The sequence below is a fragment of the Heptranchias perlo genome, chromosome 3 (genome assembly GCF_035084215.1).
Source record: "Heptranchias perlo isolate sHepPer1 chromosome 3, sHepPer1.hap1, whole genome shotgun sequence".
In the NCBI taxonomy this organism is placed as follows: Eukaryota; Metazoa; Chordata; class Chondrichthyes; order Hexanchiformes; family Hexanchidae; genus Heptranchias; species Heptranchias perlo.
Window position 1 is genome coordinate 39,426,600 of NC_090327.1, and position 19,017 is coordinate 39,445,616.

Sequence of the window (19,017 nt, forward strand, 5' to 3'; positions counted from 1 at the left end):
CAAGTGTCAGATCGAGTGACGGTGTGGCTTCCGTGTCCATTCCCTCTCCTCCTCCTCCTCCTCCTCCTCGGACGGTGCCACCACGTGTTCTTGGGTATCTGCAATGACAAAGGGAAACAAGTTGAGTTGTGGAGCGGGGAGAGGAGCAAGTAAGATGTGCGTGCCGCCAGCATCTGCAGCACGTGAGTCAGAAAAGACTATGGGAAGAGGGAGATGCGGGAAATGAGAAGGAGCATTAGATATGCAGAGACCCCCTTCATCGGCATCTCCAGCGCGGCATGTTGTCACGGCTGCAGTGACGGCCCACTAGGGGGTGAGCATGTGCAAGTGTTCCCGTCCACCCTCCGGTCTCTCCTGCTGCCGGCTGTTATGAGTCACCTTCTCCTGCAGGACAGAGGACAGTGCGTCAGTGAGTATCCTGCAAGGTGTGTGGGTGATGTGCCTATTGTGGTCGAATAGCTGCCAGTGTGCGTGGCCTGTGAGTGGTGGTTGTGTGGCCTGCAAGTGTGGTACTGTGTGCGGGTGAGATGCAGCATGCCAAGTGCAGCATTACGTACGGATGAGCAGTGTATGTTGGGTGGGTGGGTGATGGGGGGGTGTGATGTGTGGAGCAGTGGTGCAGTGGGTAGGATGTGCCACTTGACACTTGCATTCACTCACCTTGACCACCCGTGTCAAATCACTGAACTTCTTTCCGTACTGCACCCACGTGCGTGGTGCCATGCGCCTGGCGTTGACCTCCTGCGCCACAGCCTGCGGATCTGCAGTCTGGAGTGTCTCCTGCCACCCTGCGGGTACGTGTTGGCCCTCCTTTCATCCACCCCTTCCACCAGGGCCTCCAGTGCATCACGGAGAAGCACTGGGCCCTCTATCGCGCCAGTCCTGCCATCCTTGCGGCCATCTTTCCCTCCTTCTAGTGGACCGTGCATGTCCCATTTAAAATGTGCACCTGCACCTTTAAGAGATGCAGACTGCCGACGACGTGCACTGAACATGCCCCATTTCCGGCTTCCTCATTCTTTGTGTAGCCTCTCAGCAGCATGGGTGGCGCTGGCTGCACGGAGATATCACAGTAAGTAGCAGGCAGCTCGAAGTTCACATGCTGCCTGCGTAGGGGCCATCGGGCACAGGGTAATAGCGGATCACGTTACCCGTGTCCGAAAATGGGCCCTATCGAATTTTCCCCCCTAGATCCTCAATTCTGTGCTCAGTACTAGTGAGTCTGCATGCTGGCATGAAGCCAACCAAAATTACTGCTTAGTTGGCATGCTGCAAGTAAGGTTTTGTGGTTAGTTTTAATGAACAAGTGACGACAATAAAATGCTGTTCCGAAGGCGACCAAAACAAATTGCACTGCAAGAACAAAATCAAACAGCTGAAAATTGATAACGGCTGGATCTCAGCTACCAAGTGGCCCCTCAATGAACAGTTCACCCTTTTTAACAACATTTTTATCATCCATGTGTGGAAACACTGTTGGCTCACCTGGACTTTTTGGCATGTTATTGAAGAAGCACTTTGCAGGAAGTAACCGGGAATGAGAAGGAAGATCTAAGTAGCCTTCTGCCGATTTGTTTACCAATAGACTTTCTGTGGAGTAGGCTTCAGCGTTAATTAAGGGCAGGTTCTCTTCCGATAACCAAGATTTACCAGTGGAGGACAAATCCACACTGCTTCCTTCTGAAACAACACAGGGAGTTCCAGCATTTCAATCATATACAAATTTTTTTGGTGGAAGTTCAAATGTTCCACTTCCCCTTTCCAGAGTAGTTTCTTCTAGCAAGAGCAATATAGAGAAAATTAATAATTGAGCTAGCGTCAACTGCCATTTATGGAAGAGAGTTCACACCTGAAAGTCCTGGCTCTAATTTTTAGGCTATGTCCCCTAGTCCTGGACTCCCCAACCAGCGGAAATAGTTTCTCTCGGTCTACCCTATCAGTTCCCCTTAATATCTTGAAAATTTCGATCAAATCACCCCTTAATCTTCCAAATTCCAGGGAATACAACCCTAGTTTATGTAATCATTTCTCGTAACTTAACCCTTGAAATCCAAGTATCAATCTAGTAAATCTACACTGCACTCCCTCCAAGGCCAATATATCTTTCCAAAGGTGCGGTGCCCAGAACTGAACACAGTGCTCCAGGTGTGGTCTAACCAGGGCTTTGTATAGCTGAAGCATAACTTCTACCCCCTTGTATTCGAATCCTCTAGGTATAAAGGCCAGCATTCCATTAGCCTTTTTGATTTTTCTCTGTACCTGTCCATGGCATTTTAATGATCTATGTACAAAGGAGGAGGGGAGGCAATCGGCAGGGAGGTGATCAGGCGGGGGCCGAGCTGGGGTTAGCAACAGTCTTCAGGACTGCTGTGGAGTGGGGAGGAATTCTTCTGTTTCTTCTGGCTCCACGTTTAGGTGAGTATTTTTTTTTAAAAAACTTACCTTTATGGAGGCGGCCTCCAGTGATCTCGTTAAGGACTGCTGGTTAGGCCACATGTAGGCAGGGTTATCCTGAACACAGCAGACCCAGTGTCGGCTGTGTTCGGTGCAGCCCAATTTCAGGAAGGGGGCCTCGAACAGGCGTTAGACCCCCTATTTGCGAACGTCTGATTCAGCCATGGGCCCGGATGCCTATACTTCAGCCTTTACCAATATAGCAGGGTGGTGCACTTCCAGCACGGATTGTCCGTGCGCACTCCGCCCACTATAATGGGCGCTTAGGCACCTGTAAAATGGGCACGGCATCAACAAATTTCTACGGCACAGTCTGAGCTGCTCTGCATTTCCAGCATTTTCTGTTTTTATCTCTGCTAACAAGAGATGACGCAGGTACGCTGCAGATACTGCATGGCTCAACTGAGCAGGTGGTGCGCAGGTTTACGATGAAGGTTCAAAATGTTCTCACACCAAGGCTTAGGGGGTTATATTGGATAAACACTGAAAACGGGCACGGGGGTCGCAGTGCGTGATTAACCCTCGCCTGGTTGTTAAGATGCAGGCAGCACGTAACATTCATGCTGTCTGGTGATTTACCCGATTGCTGTGTCCAGCCAGCGCTACCTGCGCTGTTGAGTAGCTACACACCAGCAGGGGGCCCAGATATCGGGAGTGGCTAGCACCACTTAAAGGCAGCCAGCACCTCTTAAAGGGGAGGTGCAGTGTGGCTGCAGGAGGTGTTAGAAGTCAATTGGGAAGTGAATCTGTGCTGCAATGTTGTGCAGCATGGTGATGGGAACTCTGGAATTTTTAATGAGTAACAACTGGGCTGCTCAACATCTGCGGGACTCTGATATCTACAAAATATAAGAATACTATTCCACACGGAGCCTGAATGGAGATCAGACATCGCACACATAAAACACAGATGCAGGTCCCATCCCTATATTTATTCAAACTTTATTATAGGAACAGAGGAAGATGGGAACAGGAGTAGGCCATTTAGCCCCTCGAGCCTGTTCCACCATTCAATGAGATCCAGATTGATGTGACCTAACTCCATATACCCGCCTACCTTTGGTTAACAAAAATCTATCAATCTAAGATTTAAAATTAACAATTGAGCTAGTATCGAGTGCCGTTTGTGGAAGAGAGTTCCAAACTTCTACCACCCTTTGCATGTAGAAGCATTTCCTGACATCACTCCTGCAAGTCCTGGCTCTAATTTTTAGGCTATGTCCCCTAGTCCTAGTATTCAAGTATAGGAGACCTCCAAAAACAGGTACAAATGCATTAACAGCTAGAAACAATAATCCAGCAACGAACCTGTAACTCCAGCATGATCACTTTAAATAGCACTGGTAGGAGGTCCTCCATGCTGTTTAAAACCTGTTCAGCTGTGCGAGGCTGGAGCGTCAAGTTCCAAAATCACATATGTCCCTTTAAATCATTGTTGCACACTGATCTACCGCATATTCTCCCTACTTTACATGCTGCCAGCATTTGTTAGCTGGTAAAGGCGTGCGCGAACGCCTTTACCAAGATAACAAAGTCTTGCGCACGTCACACCATTTTGAGTCCTTAAGAGTCCGCATAGCTCCTACAAAACAGGCGCTTCGCGGCTCAATTTAGAGCCCTCAGTCTTTAATTTCTGACTATTTAGAAAAAATAAAATTACTAAAGTGTTCTTTTCTACTCATTTGCAATTATTGAAACATACCCTGGTTGAGACTGAAGCTGGAGTCGAAGTCACTGCCCCCATCAATCCAAGAGGATTCTGCAAGAGGACATTCAGGCCCACCGAAAAGACTGCTGTTCAACCAAGAACTGGAGGAATCTATGGAAAAAAGGCTTGCAAAGGATCTACGAACCCTCCTCCTCCGTCTGAAAATTCTGCAAAGTTTAAAAACGTTTCTTTAGTAAATAACCTAAACTGGAAGATTATGCTGCATACTGGGTACTGTGAATCACACTTTACCATCTACCAATTCCTGCAGCATTGCTCATGGAGAAAACTGGGGGAAGAAAGCTTCTCATCCTATAGTTGTGTATGTGCTCATCTTCCACTCTATTGTTTTCTGTCACTTTGTGTTTGCCAATGTGAAGGATACTAGTGTTGGGGAATGGTGTTCTTCCCATTTCATCCACTCAGTGTCATCATTAAGCACGACAAGATCAAGTAGAGCACAACCAGTAAAGCTCCCTCTATCATGTCCCAACAAGCCTCAATCTTAACCCAATTAGCAGCACAAAATACATTTCATAAAGGCTAGAAAAATACTACAAAAAAGATTTTGAAAGATGAATACAACAGTGGTGCTAATCCACACGAGCAGGTGTTCAGTATAGCGGTATAATATTTTTCCAAGATTAATAAAAATAACAATTGATCTCTTAATATAATGCTCACAGATAACAATTAAATTGTGTCCTCCCCACCTACGACAAGGAAATAAATATATATTTGCATCTGTCACATACTGTGTCTCATCTACTTCTGGTTATATGATAAATATTTATTGTGAGTTCTCTACTGGCAGTTCAGCATAAACATCAGAGAGTTTTCCACAACTTTTGAAATGTTTTTTTTAAACTCATTCATGGGATGTGGGCGTCGCTGGCGAGGCCAGCATTTATTGCCCATCCCGAATTGCCCTCGAGAAGGTGGTGGTGAGCCAACTTCTTGAACCGCTGCAGTCCGTGTGGTGAAGGTTCTCCCACAGTGCTGTTAGGAAGGGAGTTCAAGGATTTTGACCCAGCGACGATGAAGGAACGGTGATATATTTCCAAGTCGGGATGGTGTGTGACTTGGAAGGGAACATGCAGGTGGTGTTGTTCCCATGTGCCCGCTGCCCTTGTCCTTGTCCTTCTAGGTGGTAGAGGTCGCGAGTTTGGGAGGTGCTGTCGAAGAAGCCTTGTTGAGTTGCTGCAGTGCATCCTGTAGATGGTACACACTGCAGCCACAGTGAGTCGATGGTGAAGGGAGTGAAAGTTTAAGGCGATGGATGGGGTGCCAATCAATCTCCTGGATGGTGTCGAGCTTCTTGAGTGTTGTTGGAGCTGCACTCATCCAAGCAAGTGGAGAGTATTCCATCACACTCCTGACTTGTGCCTTGTAGATGGTGGAAAGGCTTTGGAGGAGTCAGGAGGTGAGTCACTCGCTGCAGAATACCCAGCCTCTGACCTGCTCTTGTAGCCACAGTATTTATGTGGCTGGTCCAGTTAAGATTCTTGTCAATTGTGACCCCCAGGATGTTGATTGTAGGGGATTCGGCGATTGTAATGCCGTTGAATGTCAAGGGGAGGTGGTTAGACTCTCTCATGTTGGAGATGGTCATTGCCTGGCACTTGTCCGGCACGAATGTTACATGCCACTTATCAGCCGAAGCCTGGATGTTGTCCAGGTCTTGCTGCATGCGGGCACGGACTGCTTCATTTTCTGAGGAATTGTAAATGGAACTGAACACTGCAATCATCAGCGACAGCCCCACTTCTGACCTTATCATAGAATCACAGAAAGGTTACAGCACAGAAGGAGGCCATTTGGTTCATCGATTCCATGCCAGCTCTATGCGAGAGCAATCCAGATAGTCCCGCTCAGCCGTAGCCCTGCAAGTTTTTTCCTTTCAAGTATTTAACCAGTTCCCTTTTGAAAGCCTCGAGTGAATCTGCCTCCACCACCCCCTCAGGCAGTGCTTTCCAGATCCTAACCAATCGCTGCATAAAAAAGTTTTTCCTCATGTCATCTTTGGTTCTTTTGCCAATCACCTTAAATCTATGTCCTCTGGTTCGTGACCCTTCTGCCAATGGGAACAGTTTCTCTCTATCTATTCTGTCTAGACCCTTCATGATTTTAATTACCTCTATCAAATCTCCTTTCAGCCTTCTCTGTTCCAAGGAAAACAACCCCAACTTCTCCACTCTATCCACATAACTAAAGTCCCTCATTCCTGGTACCATTCTAGTAACTCTCTTCTGCACCCTCTTTAAGGCCTTCACATCTTTCCTAAAATGCAGTGCCCAGAACTTGACACAATACTTCAGTTGTGGTCGAACCAGGTGTTTTATAAAGGTTCATCATGACTTCCTTGCTTTTGTACTCTATGCCTCTATTTATAAAACCCAGGATCCCGTATGCTTTTTTAACCGCTTTCTCAACCTATCCTGCCACCTTCAACGATTTGTGCACATTTACCCCCAGATCTCTCTGTTCCTGTACCCCTTTTAGAATTGTGCCCTCTAGTTTATATTGCCTCTCCTCGTTCTTCCTACTGAAATGTATCACTTTGCATTTTTCAGCGTTAAATTTAATCTGCCACGTGTCCGCCCATTCCACCAGCCTGTCGATATCCTCTTGAAGTCTATCGCTATCCTCCTCACTGTTCACTGCACTTCCAAGTTTTGTGTCATCTGCAAATTTTGAAATTGTGCCCTGTACACCCAGTCCAAGTCCAAGTCATTAATATATATCAAGAAAAACAGTGATCCTAGTATCGACCCCTGGGGAACACCACTGTACACCTCCCTCCAATCCGAAAAACAACTGTTTACCACTACTCTCTGCTTCTGTATCCTTGCTGCTACTGCTCCCTTTATTCCATGGGCTTCAATCTTGGTGACAAGCCTATTATGCGGCACTTTATCAAACACCTTTTGAAAGATCATATACATCACATCAACCGTAGTGCCCTCATCCACCCTGTCTGTTACCTCATCAAAAAACTCAATCAAGTTGGTTAAACATGATTTGCCTTTAACAAATTCATGTTGGCTTTCCCTAATCAATCCACACTCGTCCAAGTGACTGCTAATTCTGTCCCGGATTATCGTTTCTAAAAGTTTCCCCACCACCGAGGTTAAACTGACTGGCCTGTAGTTGCTGGGTTTATCCTTACACCCTTTTTTGAACAAGGCTGTGACATTTGCAATTCCCCAGCCCTCTGGCACCACCCCCGTAACTAAGGATGTTTGGAAGATTATGGCCAGTACCGCCGTAATTTCCACCCTTACTCCCCTCAGCAACCTAGGATGCATCCCATCTGGACCGGGTGACTTATCTACTTTAAGTACAGCTAGCCTTTCTAGTAACTCCTCTTTATCAATTATTAGTCCATCCAATATCTCAACTATATCTTCCTTTGCTGAGTCTCTGGCAGCACCTTCTTCCTAGGTAAAGACAGATGCAAAGTGCTCATTTAGTACCTCAGCCGTGCCCTCTGCCTCCATGAGTAGATCTCATTTTTAGTCCCTGATCGGCTCCACCCCTCCTCTTACAACCCGTTTACATGCCTATAAAAGACTTTTGGATTCCCTTTTATGTTTTCCGCCAGTCTATTCTCATACTCTCTCTTTGCCTCTTTATGATGGAGGGAAGGTCATTGATGAAGCAGCTGAAGATGGTTGGGCCTAGGACACTGCCCTGAGGAACTCCTGCAGCGATGTCCTGGGGCTGAGATAATTGGACTCCAACAATCACTACCATCTTCCTTTGTGTTAGGTATGACTCCAGCCACTGGAGAGTTTTCCCCTGATTCCCAATGACTTCAATTTTACTAGGGCTCCTTCATGCCACATTCGGTCAAATGCTGCCTGGATGTCAAATTATTGCCTGTATGCTCTAGGATTCAAGTGATAAACAGTAAGAACTGCACATTCTATAGTATCTTAGTCCATATTAAGGGCCATCATAGCCACATGTGCAAAGGAAGTAAATGCTTTACCACTATGTGACAGCAGAAAATTTTCCACATTTTGCTGTTTCATTTATGGTAGTTTGCTAATAGAAAGAAATTCTTTCCACTCTCTCATAATTCATTTATGTCATCTACTACTTTAAAATTTGGTAATTGTCAAGTTATGAGCAGGAATAACTGTTCCTTCACTTACAGGACCTGCCATTGATAAACATTTCTCTGCCAGTTCCTGTGCATGTCAGTGTTGTTTCTTCTGTTCCTCCACCTTTGTACAGCCTGCACCGCCTGGTGCCAATGCTCCTTTTTCTCCTCAAATCTGCCCTGCTCCTCTGCAGACTGAGCAGTTTAAGCACTTCTAACTGGTATACACTTTCTTTCTCCTCTTCCTCTGCAGCCAGACATGCTACTTCTAGCTTGCAATTCACATCTTACCGACCTGTAGCACTTGTTCTTAAATACTTCTGTTTCCTTCTGGTAACATTTTTCTCATCTGCAGATGGATTTAATCCCACGTAGGCTACCACTACACGTTATAACTTGGGCTGTCCAAATACTTTTTCCCATGCCTAGCACAAAGTACTGCTCCCACAGTCATGGTCACGCTTCCTATGAACCATAATGGGACCTAATGTGCAAAGTAATCTGGAGGTAGCATGCCTGGGATGAACAATGAACCCTCTGTGCTGCTGAGAAACTCACTGGAAATTAGTACAAGATGCCTCATACTCTCCTGGTCTCTTACTGATGGACAAATAACCCCTAAAGACTACGGGGGAGAAATTCAACATCTTTTTGGGCGTAAAATCAATGAGGGGGGACCAATTTTGGGTCGTGATTTCCCGTACTCTAACTCTCCAAGAAATGCGCCGGCAGCCCACACCCCAAGGGCACCTGAAATAAGTCTGTTCATGTATTGGGTCGAGTGATCCTTCAGGCTTCCTTGGCAGCCGCCTAAAACATGCATTAGGCCTCTTGCATATGTTAATGAGAGGCCTAGCCTTTGATTTATGACCTCTCTGGGAAATTGGGTTGCACTGAAAGCAGCAGACGCAGGGCCTGCTCCGCTCAGGTTTCCTTGGTGTGGACGGGGCCTACCAGGCGGCTGCCACCAATAAGGTAATAACAATTTTTAAGCTTAATGTGGAGCCAGAAGGAGAAACGGTGCTCCATTCAGCTTCACACCGCTATTGAGGGCTGCTGCAGCCCACATTCACTGCCCTCCTGATTCTACTTCCGCCCCCTCAGAACTTACCGGCGAAGTAGCCGGCTCAAATTGGAACACTAGCAATGGGTGATCTGCCGCTGGGTGCAGGTCATCTGCTGGCTGCTCGCCAAAATTATTCAAATGAAGCCCGAGGCCCAATTTTGGGCAAACCTCTGGCCTACCGGTTGTGGAGTGTGGCTGAAAACAGGCCATAACCAATTTTTATCCCCAAGAGTTTAAACAGTTTCATGATTCTGGACAGAGAAAACGTTAATGGCTGCTTGTTAGTCCTTCATCCCGTAACTGATTAATTGCCAGACCAGACAGACAGTTGCAGCCAACCCAACAACTTGTTGACAATAAGGAGAGAAAGCTCTCTCTCATATCCAGCTCATGCAGTTTCCTCAGATGTAAAGACAGAGAAGAAAATCAACTCAAATATACCTTATTTACAAAACAGTGCACATTCCAATTGGTCAACCTGTGCTCAGTCAGAGCACAAATCAAATCAAAGCAGCTATAAAGGAATATTAATAAAATAAGAGGCTGATTTAACGAATGTGTGCTCACCCTGGAGAGCTTCATCTGGAGCCTACATATCGGAAAATCGTGGGCAGTGTGCTCACGGTTCCGTGATACCTACGGCCATTGGCAAGGCTGCCCACAGGCAGCATATATTTGTACATTCGACTCCACAGAATCGTATGAAATGAAACAAGACAGATCGTCAAATTAGTCAGATCCATGATTCCTCTTCTCAAAAGATATCAATCCAGCTCTCTTTCAAAGATGACAATTGACCTAATATGAACCACCTTGTCTGAGAGTGTACTCCACTATCCTATGGGGATGATTTTTTGATCTTTAATCTTGCTCAAGGGTTGTGAATTTTGTACTAGAATCCTCCTTATTGTCCAAGTTAAGTAGTTTGCTTATTTCAACATTATGTATACCTTTAATTATTATAAAGACCTACAAACATATGAAATTGATGAGCAGGAAAAGACCAGCTGGTCCATCAAGCCTGCCCCACACCATCAAGGCTAAACACTTCCTCCCACCTCCCACCCCGTCTCAGCCATGTAATCTCCGGGGAGAGGCAAAAAAAAAGAAAAAACCCAGGGCCAATATGGGAAAAAATACTCTGGAAAATTCCTCTCCGACCCCTTCAGGCGATCGGAACCAGTCCAGAAGATCACATGGTCCAAGTGTTGTCTATAAAGACACTTGCCTTCTATATGATGCAATCTCTGCCCCAGTCAGGAACCGGTCCTCTTGACGGAATGCAGAGAGTGAGCACCCACCACACCTGCACCATGTCTCCCCTCTGTGTGCAAAATAGGGCCCAATTACACATGGACAAAATGGCCTGACTACACACACGAAAATGTGAACAGGCCAGTTTTGTATTTGTGCGCTGTGATTGTCCTATTTCGCGCACTTATATTTTCTTAAATACTTAGCTCCCAGCAAGGTACCCAAGTCGCTATGTAAAGCTGCCGCACTCCTCCACTATGGCACTTATCAATAAATGGTAGATCTTCAAACAGTTTTCTTCTGGAAGTGCATTTTATATATAAAATAAGTTCCCCCATTGTATAAACAGATCTGCACGCAGTTCTCAGTGTAACTGGCACCACATGGAAACTCAAAGTGAACTAAATGATGAGGCACATACTGTGACTTTGATGCTTGGGTAGTGTATTTGGGCCCACTGAAGTGGGGTATCATGTCTGGAGCCATGTTGTACCCTTGTGTTTGCTATATAATAACTTTATGATTTACCAAAGTAATCGGGGAAGGGGGCACCCACCGTACGAGATTTTCCTTGTAACTGATGGTTATTTTGGATGGTGTTAGGGTAAGATTCCCTTCCTCATCCATGAAGCTCTCTTCACTTAAATCATAATAGCCATTCGTCAGCAGGCGAGGACTCCGACGGCACATGCAGAGGGACCCACCCAGCGGATTTAGGTGCCAAGGTGAACAGGAGCTTTCACTGGTCATCAACGAAAAGCTTGAACCAACAAAATACAGCATACGGTTAGTAAGAGAAACAATCAAAACACTAGTAACGTACAGGGTACAAATCCATCACTTAGAAATAAGGCGTTGGGGGGGGGGGGGGATTTTCGCAGGGGTTCTCCGCTCGTCTGCCATAACTTCAGTGGAAGAGCCTCAGAATCCCCGGCAAGATGGTATAAACAACATTTACGCCATTTTCTCAGGTTTCTGCGGCTGTCCTGACAAAGTTACGGCAGGCGAGCGGGAGAGCTCCAGTGGGAATTCACCCACATTAGATTTATATTTAAAAAAAGGGATTATTGCTCTGAAGTGATGCAGAGTGCAATTGTTCATTTCTTTAATAAGATGGAATATTGGTTTTAACAACTGCACACATTTTCCAGCCAGATTTTTTTTCTATGATGGTCCATATCGCATCCATCATTCTGTGTCTCAAAGTGACATAGGAACATAGGAAGAAAGGGACAAAGGAACATGGGAACAGGAGTAGGCCATTCAGTCCCTTGCCTGTTCAGTCATTCAATTAGATCATGGCTGATCTGCATCTTAATTCCATAACCTTTACACCCTTACCTGACAAAAATCTATCTATCTCTGTTTTGAAATTTTCAATTGACCTAGCCTCAGCAACTTTTTGGGGGAGAGAGTTCCAGATTTCCACTACCTTTTGTGTGAAGAAGTGCTTCCTGACTCCCAACCCTCTTCCCCTCACCAGGTAACCCACTAGAGTGAAGGAGTCACACGCAACATGAATTGATTTATGCTCCAACTATACCTCTCCTTGTGATAAGGGCAGGTAGGAAGGAACCACTTCTAGTGCCTTCCCTAGTCAGCGATGCAGTGCTCAGGAGCTCTCTACGTGAAGAAACCAAAGGCACAAGCCCAAACCCGCTGGTACTATAGCTCAGTACACGAGCTTCTCTGCTTTTCTACTTTAGTGACGAGGCTGTCTAGGATTAATTTGTCTGCAGAGAGTCGCTGCAACGTGGAATGCTTTGCGACAGGAAGTAGTCGAGTCAGAAACTTTTGCATCTTTTAAAGGAAAAGTGGATAAATATTTGAAGCAGAGGAAGATACAAGGCTATGTTGACAGAGCAGGACAGTGTACTTAGTTTTGCATTGCTCTAGCAAAAAGCCAGCACAGACACAATTGATTGAATGGTCTCTTTCTGTGGAGAAAACTTCCTCACGAGTGATTTCCATAGGATTCTCCCGATCACCCACCGTAACTTGGGAGGAAGATCAGAGAACCTCAAGGAAATTCTACCCCCTAGTCTCCTATTTTAACACATTCTTTCCTAGGTCTCAAAACTGGAACTCTTTACTCAATCTTTTCTTCTTCCTACAATCTTCTAGGCTTTTAAAACTGGATCTTGGGATCACCTAATCACTGCTCCCCAATTTCTCTTCTCTTCCTGCTTTCCAACCACGGTCTTGTTCTGCACAATTATCTTGGCTCTTCACCATGGTTTCTCAAATTAAAATGAACGTTCATCTATCCTCTCATCTCACAACTCAAACCTTACCTGAAGTCCCTGAAATATTTTCCCCCATCTCCCCATTCTAGCACAGAAATGATTGTGCTATGAAGTGTTTGATCATTTCAATTTATAACAATTTGAATAAGCATATCTGATAAAGCAGTAAATCTCCATTGAATTAGCACCATAATGTGACGCTTTTGTCTAAGTTCCTCTTTACAGTATAATCAGATACAACAATCCCTTCTCCCCTTTCAATAAAGGGAAAACAGTCTTTTATCAGCACATTACCATTCCATTTGCATGAGACACAACTGTGATAAAACGACAGAAGGCTCTTTTCCTGCCTAAAATAAAAAAAAGGTTAACCAAACACCTATTTTATGAAGTGGAGATGCCGGTGATGGACTGGGGTTGACAATTGTAAACAATTTTACAACACCAAGTTATAGTCCAGCAATTTTATTTTAAATTCACAAGCTTTCGGAGGCTTCCTCCTTCGTCAGGTGAACGATGTGAAAATGAAATCCTCGAAATGAAATCGCATTTATAATTCACAGAACAATGCTTGGTGAGTACAGACAGTTTTTTCAACTGCCCGTTGCCAAGGCAATCAGTGTGCAGACAGACAGGTGTTACCTGCCAGGTCTCACAGAATATACAAATCACCAAAAAAAAACAACAAACAAAAAAAAACAGAGATAGAGAGGTAGAAACATAGAAAAGACAGCAACTGACCCGTTATATTAAAAACAGATAACATTTGTTCGCTGGTGGGGTAACGTGTAGCGCGACATGAACCCAAGATCCCAGTTGAGGCCGTCCTCATGGGTGCGGAACTTGGCTATCAATTTCTGCTCGACGATTTTGCGTTGTCGTGTGTCTCGAAGGCCGCCTTGGAGTACGCTTACCCGAAGGTCGGTGGATGAATGTCCATGACTGCTGAAGTGTTCCCCGACTGGGAGGGAACCCTCCTGTTTGGCGATTGTTGCGCGGTGTCCGTTCATCCGTTGTCGCAGCGTCTGCATGGTCTCGCCAATGTACCATGCTCTGGGGCATCCTTTCCTGCAACGTATGAAGTAGACAACGTTGGCCGAGTCACAGGAGTATGAACCATGCACCTGGTGGGTGGTGTCCTCTCGTGTGATGGTGGTATCTGTGTCGATGATCTGGCATGTCTTGCAGAGGTTACCGTGGCAGGGTTGTGTGGTGTCGTGGACGCTGTTCTCTTGAAAGCTAGGTAATTTGCTGCGAACGATGGTCTGTTTGAGGTTGGGTGGCTGTTCCATCCCACCATCAAGCTCACCGTGGACTACTCCTCAGAATCAGTTTCTTTCTTGGACACACGAATCTCCATCAAAGACGGGCACCTCAGCACCTCACTCTACCGCAAGCCCACGGACAACCTCACGATGCTCCACTTTTCCAGCTTCCACCCCAACCACGTCAAAGAGGCCATCCCCTATGGACAGGCCCTGCGAATACACAGGGTCTGCTCAGACGAGGAGGAACGCGATGGACACCTACAGACGCTGAAAGACCCCCTAGTAAGAACGGGATATGACGCTCGACTCATCGATCGACAGTTCCGACGGGCCACAGCAAAAAATCGCATAGACCTCCTCAGGAGACTAACACGGGACGCAACCAACAGAGTACCCTTCGTTGTCCACTACTTCCCCGGAGCGGAGAAACTACGCCATGTTCTCCGCAGCCTTCAACATGTCATCAATGAGGACAAACACCTCGCTATGGCCATCCCCACACCTCCACTACTCGCCTTTAAACAGCCACCCAACCTCAAACAGACCATCGTTCGCAGCAAATTACCTAGCTTTCAAGAGAACAGCGTCCACGACACCACACAACCCTGCCACGGTAACCTCTGCAAGACATGCCAGATCATCGACACAGATACCACCATCACACGAGAGGACACCACCCACCAGGTGCATGGTTCATACTCCTGTGACTCGGCCAACGTTGTCTACCTCATACGTTGCAGGAAAGGATGCCCCAGAGCATGGTACATTGGCGAGACCATGCAGACGCTGCGACAACGGATGAACGGACACCGCGCAACAATCGCCAAACAGGAGGGTTCCCTCCCAGTCGGGGAACACTTCAGCAGTCATGGACATTCATCCACCGACCTTCGGGTAAGCGTACTCCAAGGCGGCCTTCAAGACACACGACAACGCAAAATCGTCGAGCAGAAATTGATAGCCAAGTTCCGCACCCATGAGGACGGCCTCAACCGGGATCTTGGGTTCATGTCACGCTACACGTTACCCCACCAGCGAACAAATGTTATCTGTTTTTAATATAACGGGTCAGTTGCTGTCTTTTCTATGTTTCTACCTCTCTATCTCTGTTTTTTTTTTGTTTGTTGTTTTTTTTTGGTGATTTGTATATTCTGTGAGACCTGGCAGGTAACACCTGTCTGTCTGCACACTGATTGCCTTGGCAACGGGCAGTTGAAAAAACTGTCTGTACTCACCAAGCATTGTTCTGTGAATTATAAATGCGATTTCATTTCGAGGATTTCATTTTCACATCGTTCACCTGACGAAGGAGGAAGCCTCCGAAAGCTTGTGAATTTAAAATAAAATTGCTGGACTATAACTTGGTGTTGTAAAATTGTTTACTATTTTATGAACACAGAGCCCCATCAAGTGCTATGCAAACACTGAACAGTTGAAGTTAATTTTTGCATGGAATTTTACCCCAGGGAAGAAACATATTTAACAACTTGTGGTCCCTCAGGGTGATAAATGTTAAATGGAAATATCACTGGTGGTTAATTAATGAGAATAGCTTCAGCTCAAGAGCATAAACATCCTAGAACATAGGAACAGGAGTAGGCCATTCAATCCCTCGAGCCTTGTCAGAGAGAAAAAGAAAATCTGCAAATGCAGTAAATATGAAACAAAAACAGAAAATGCTGGAGATACACATCAGGTCAGTCAGCAGCTGAAAAGAGAAGCTAATGTTTCAGTTGTAGACAATTCACCCAAAATATTAACCAGTCTGTTCTCTGACAGACCTGCTGCAAATTTCCAGCATTTTCTGTTTTTACTTCAGTGTATAATTATCCCAGCTGTTTAATTTGCAAAATAAATCACAATTAAGTCTCAATTTGCCTAAGCAAATCCCCAAATTGGGAAAGAGAGGGGGGAAAAAAAAGAGAGAGGGAGGTCAGAGATCGGGGAGGTGGTGTGGGAGGGGAGGGAGACCAAGATCGGGGGGAGGGGAGGGAGACATCGGAGCGGGGGTTGCAGGTGACATCGGTGGAAATGTAGGCTTATTTTATTTTTAAAACTTTGTGCAATAGTTTTTTATTTAATTTATTTTGTTTATTTTTGCCTGATCCGTCCTTTCATGCCTGGTGAACCAGGAGTGAATCGGAAGCCGTGGGAAAGCCGCCCAGATAAGTTTAAAATCGTTTTAACTATCTACAATGTCAGGAATAAAGTACCTGTAGTAGCTCAATTAGGTATATTTGGTTCTTTAACTATCATCCCGTCGACTTTAATTGCCGGCTGGTCTTTCGCATTCAAGAAATGCACGCGCACATGGGCACGTCTGTGGGAAACCCGGAAGTCAGTGGGTTGGGGCCGGCTTCCTCACCCGCTCGGGATTTTCCCGATTTTGGCAGCCCCCCTGCCCCCAATGCACCTGCAATTTGATTTGAAAATCGGGGCCCACGTCTCAGCCTCAACCTTAACCTCAGAACTGCACCTTCTACTGCACCAGTGCAATATTTGCCATTTCCCACACCAGCCAGTCTGTCGCCTCTCTGAGAAAGATTGTTAATTAGTATCAAATTTTAGGGATTTTTTTTTGTACAGTCTCAACCCAGGAACTAAATTGGGACTATCCAAAATCATTTCACATGGGATATTTCCAATCAGAGGACAGAGTGGTCTTTTATCCCAGCAGTCTGCACTGAATTTGCGCCTAGGTCTGAGAGTGGCGGATCAGTGTCTCATTCAAAATTCTACCCGGATTAAAAACATTATTAAATTTACATGTCGTTGTAAACAGAGTAAAAGCCACACACTGGTTCCCTGGAATGCCCTATGATCCGTTGGACAATCCTAAACACCGCAATCAAAGTGCATCAAATTACCTCTGGAGAGTCCCTTTAGAAGACACATCTGTCTGAACGTCTTCTGGAAACATCTGTGCACCTGCCACAAACAATAAAGAGTTCAAGTACGTTATAAGACATGGTCAGAAAGTTAAACTTAAAACAACACTACCAACAACTTGAAAGAACACTAACTTCTTGCATTTATCAAGGTTCGGGATAGGATATTTGGAACAGAGGAGGCTGAGGGGAGATTTAATTGAGGTGTATAAAATTATCACAGGACTAGATAGAGTGGATAGGGAGGACCTATTTCCCTTAGCAGAGGGGTCAGTGACCAGGGGGCATAGATTTAAAGTAATTGGTAGAAGGATTAGAGGGGAGACGAGGAGAAATTTTTTCACCCAGAGGGTGGTGGGGGTCTGGAACTCACTGCCTGAAAGGGTGGTAGAGGCAGAAACCCTCAACTCATTTAAAAAGTACTTGAATATGCACTTGAAGTGCCGTAACCTACAGGGCTATGGACCAAGTGAAGGAAAGTGGGATTAAGCTGGATAGCTTTTTTTCAGCAGGCACGGACACGATGGGCCGAATGGCCTCCTCCTGTGCCATAACTTTCTATGATTCTATAGTCAGGGGAATTGATACTGTTCTCTGCAGCCGCGACCGGGCGACCCGAAGGTTGTGTTGCCTGCCCGGTGCCAGGGTTAAGAACATCTCCTCGCAGCTGGAGAAAAACTTGGAGCATGAGGTGGAGGATCCAGTTGTCGTGGTCCATATAGGAACCAACAACATAGGTAGAACTAGGAATGAGGTTCTGCTGAGGAAGTGCGAACAGCTCGGATCAAATTAATAAGCAGAACCTCAAAAAGGTAATAATCTCTGGATTACTACCCGAGCCACAGGCAAATTGGCTTAGGGTCAAACAGATCAGAGAGTTAAATGCGTGGCTCAAAGAATGGTGTGGGAGACAGGGGTTTCGATTCATGGGGCACTGGCACCAGTCCTGGGAAAAGAGGGAGCTGTTCCGTTGGGACGAGCTCCACTTGAACCCGGCTGGGACCAGTGTCCTGGCAGTAGATAGGGCTTTAAACTAAAAAGTCGGTTGTGGGGGGGGGGTGGGGGGGTGGTGGGTGCAGAGTAAGGATAAATTTATAAATCTAAAGGCCATAAAGCAGCGCAGTGATTTGGGTGAACATAAGCAGAGTATTAACATTCCCTAGATTCTAGACAGTCCCAGTGGATTGGAAGGTAGCAAATGTAACCCGCTATTCAAGAAAGGAGGGAGAAAGAAAACAGGGAACTACAGGCCAGTTAGCCTGACATCAGTAGTCAGGAAAATGCTGGAATCCATTATTAAGGAAGTGGTAATGTGGCACTTAGAAATTCATAATATGATTAGGCAGAGCCGACATCATTTTATGAAAGGGAAATTGCGTTGAACAAATCTATCAAGAATTTTTTGAGGATGTAACTAGCAGGGTTGATAAAGGGGAACCAGTGGATGTTGTATATTTGGATTTTCAAAAGGCATTCGATAAGGTGCCACAGAAAAGGTTGTTACATAAGATAAGGGCTCATGAGGTTGGGGGTAATATATTAGCATGGATAGAGGATTGGGTAACAGATTGAAAACAGAGAGTAGGAATAAACGGGTCATTTTCAGAATGGCAGGCTGTAATCATGGGCGGGTCCCACAAGAATCAGTGCTTGGGCCTCAGCTATTTATAATCTATATTAATGACTTAGATGAAGGGACCGAATGTAATATATCCAAGTTTGCTGACGACACAAAGCTAGGTGGGAAAGTAAGCTGTGAGGAGGACACAAAGAGTCTGCAAAAGAATATAGACAGGTTAAGTAAGTGGGCAAGAAGGTGGCAGATGGAGTATAATGTGGGAAATGTGAATTCACTATGGTGGGAAGAATAGAAAAACAGAATATTTTTTAAATGGTGAGAAACTATTAAATGTTGGTGTTCAGAGGGATTTGGGTGTCCTTGTCCACGAAATGCAGAAAGTTAACATGCAGGTACAGCAAGCAATTAGGAAGGCAAATGATACATTGGCCTTTATTGCAAGGGGG

The 19,017-nt window shown here is 45.5% G+C and overlaps 1 protein-coding gene across 1 annotated transcript in view; it reads right to left on the reverse strand.

Annotated features, from left to right (window-relative positions):
* Positions 1-19,017, reverse strand: part of tmem71 (transmembrane protein 71) — a 43,122-nt gene that overhangs the window by 13,090 nt on the left and 11,015 nt on the right. The window contains exons 3-6 of the mRNA XM_067979083.1: positions 16,972-17,032; positions 11,147-11,350; positions 4,157-4,329; positions 1,486-1,680 (exon numbers count right to left, since the gene is read on the reverse strand). Coding sequence (XP_067835184.1) covers positions 1,486-1,680; positions 4,157-4,329; positions 11,147-11,350; positions 16,972-17,032 — 633 coding nt within the window. The remainder of the gene's footprint in view (positions 1-1,485; positions 1,681-4,156; positions 4,330-11,146; positions 11,351-16,971; positions 17,033-19,017) is intronic.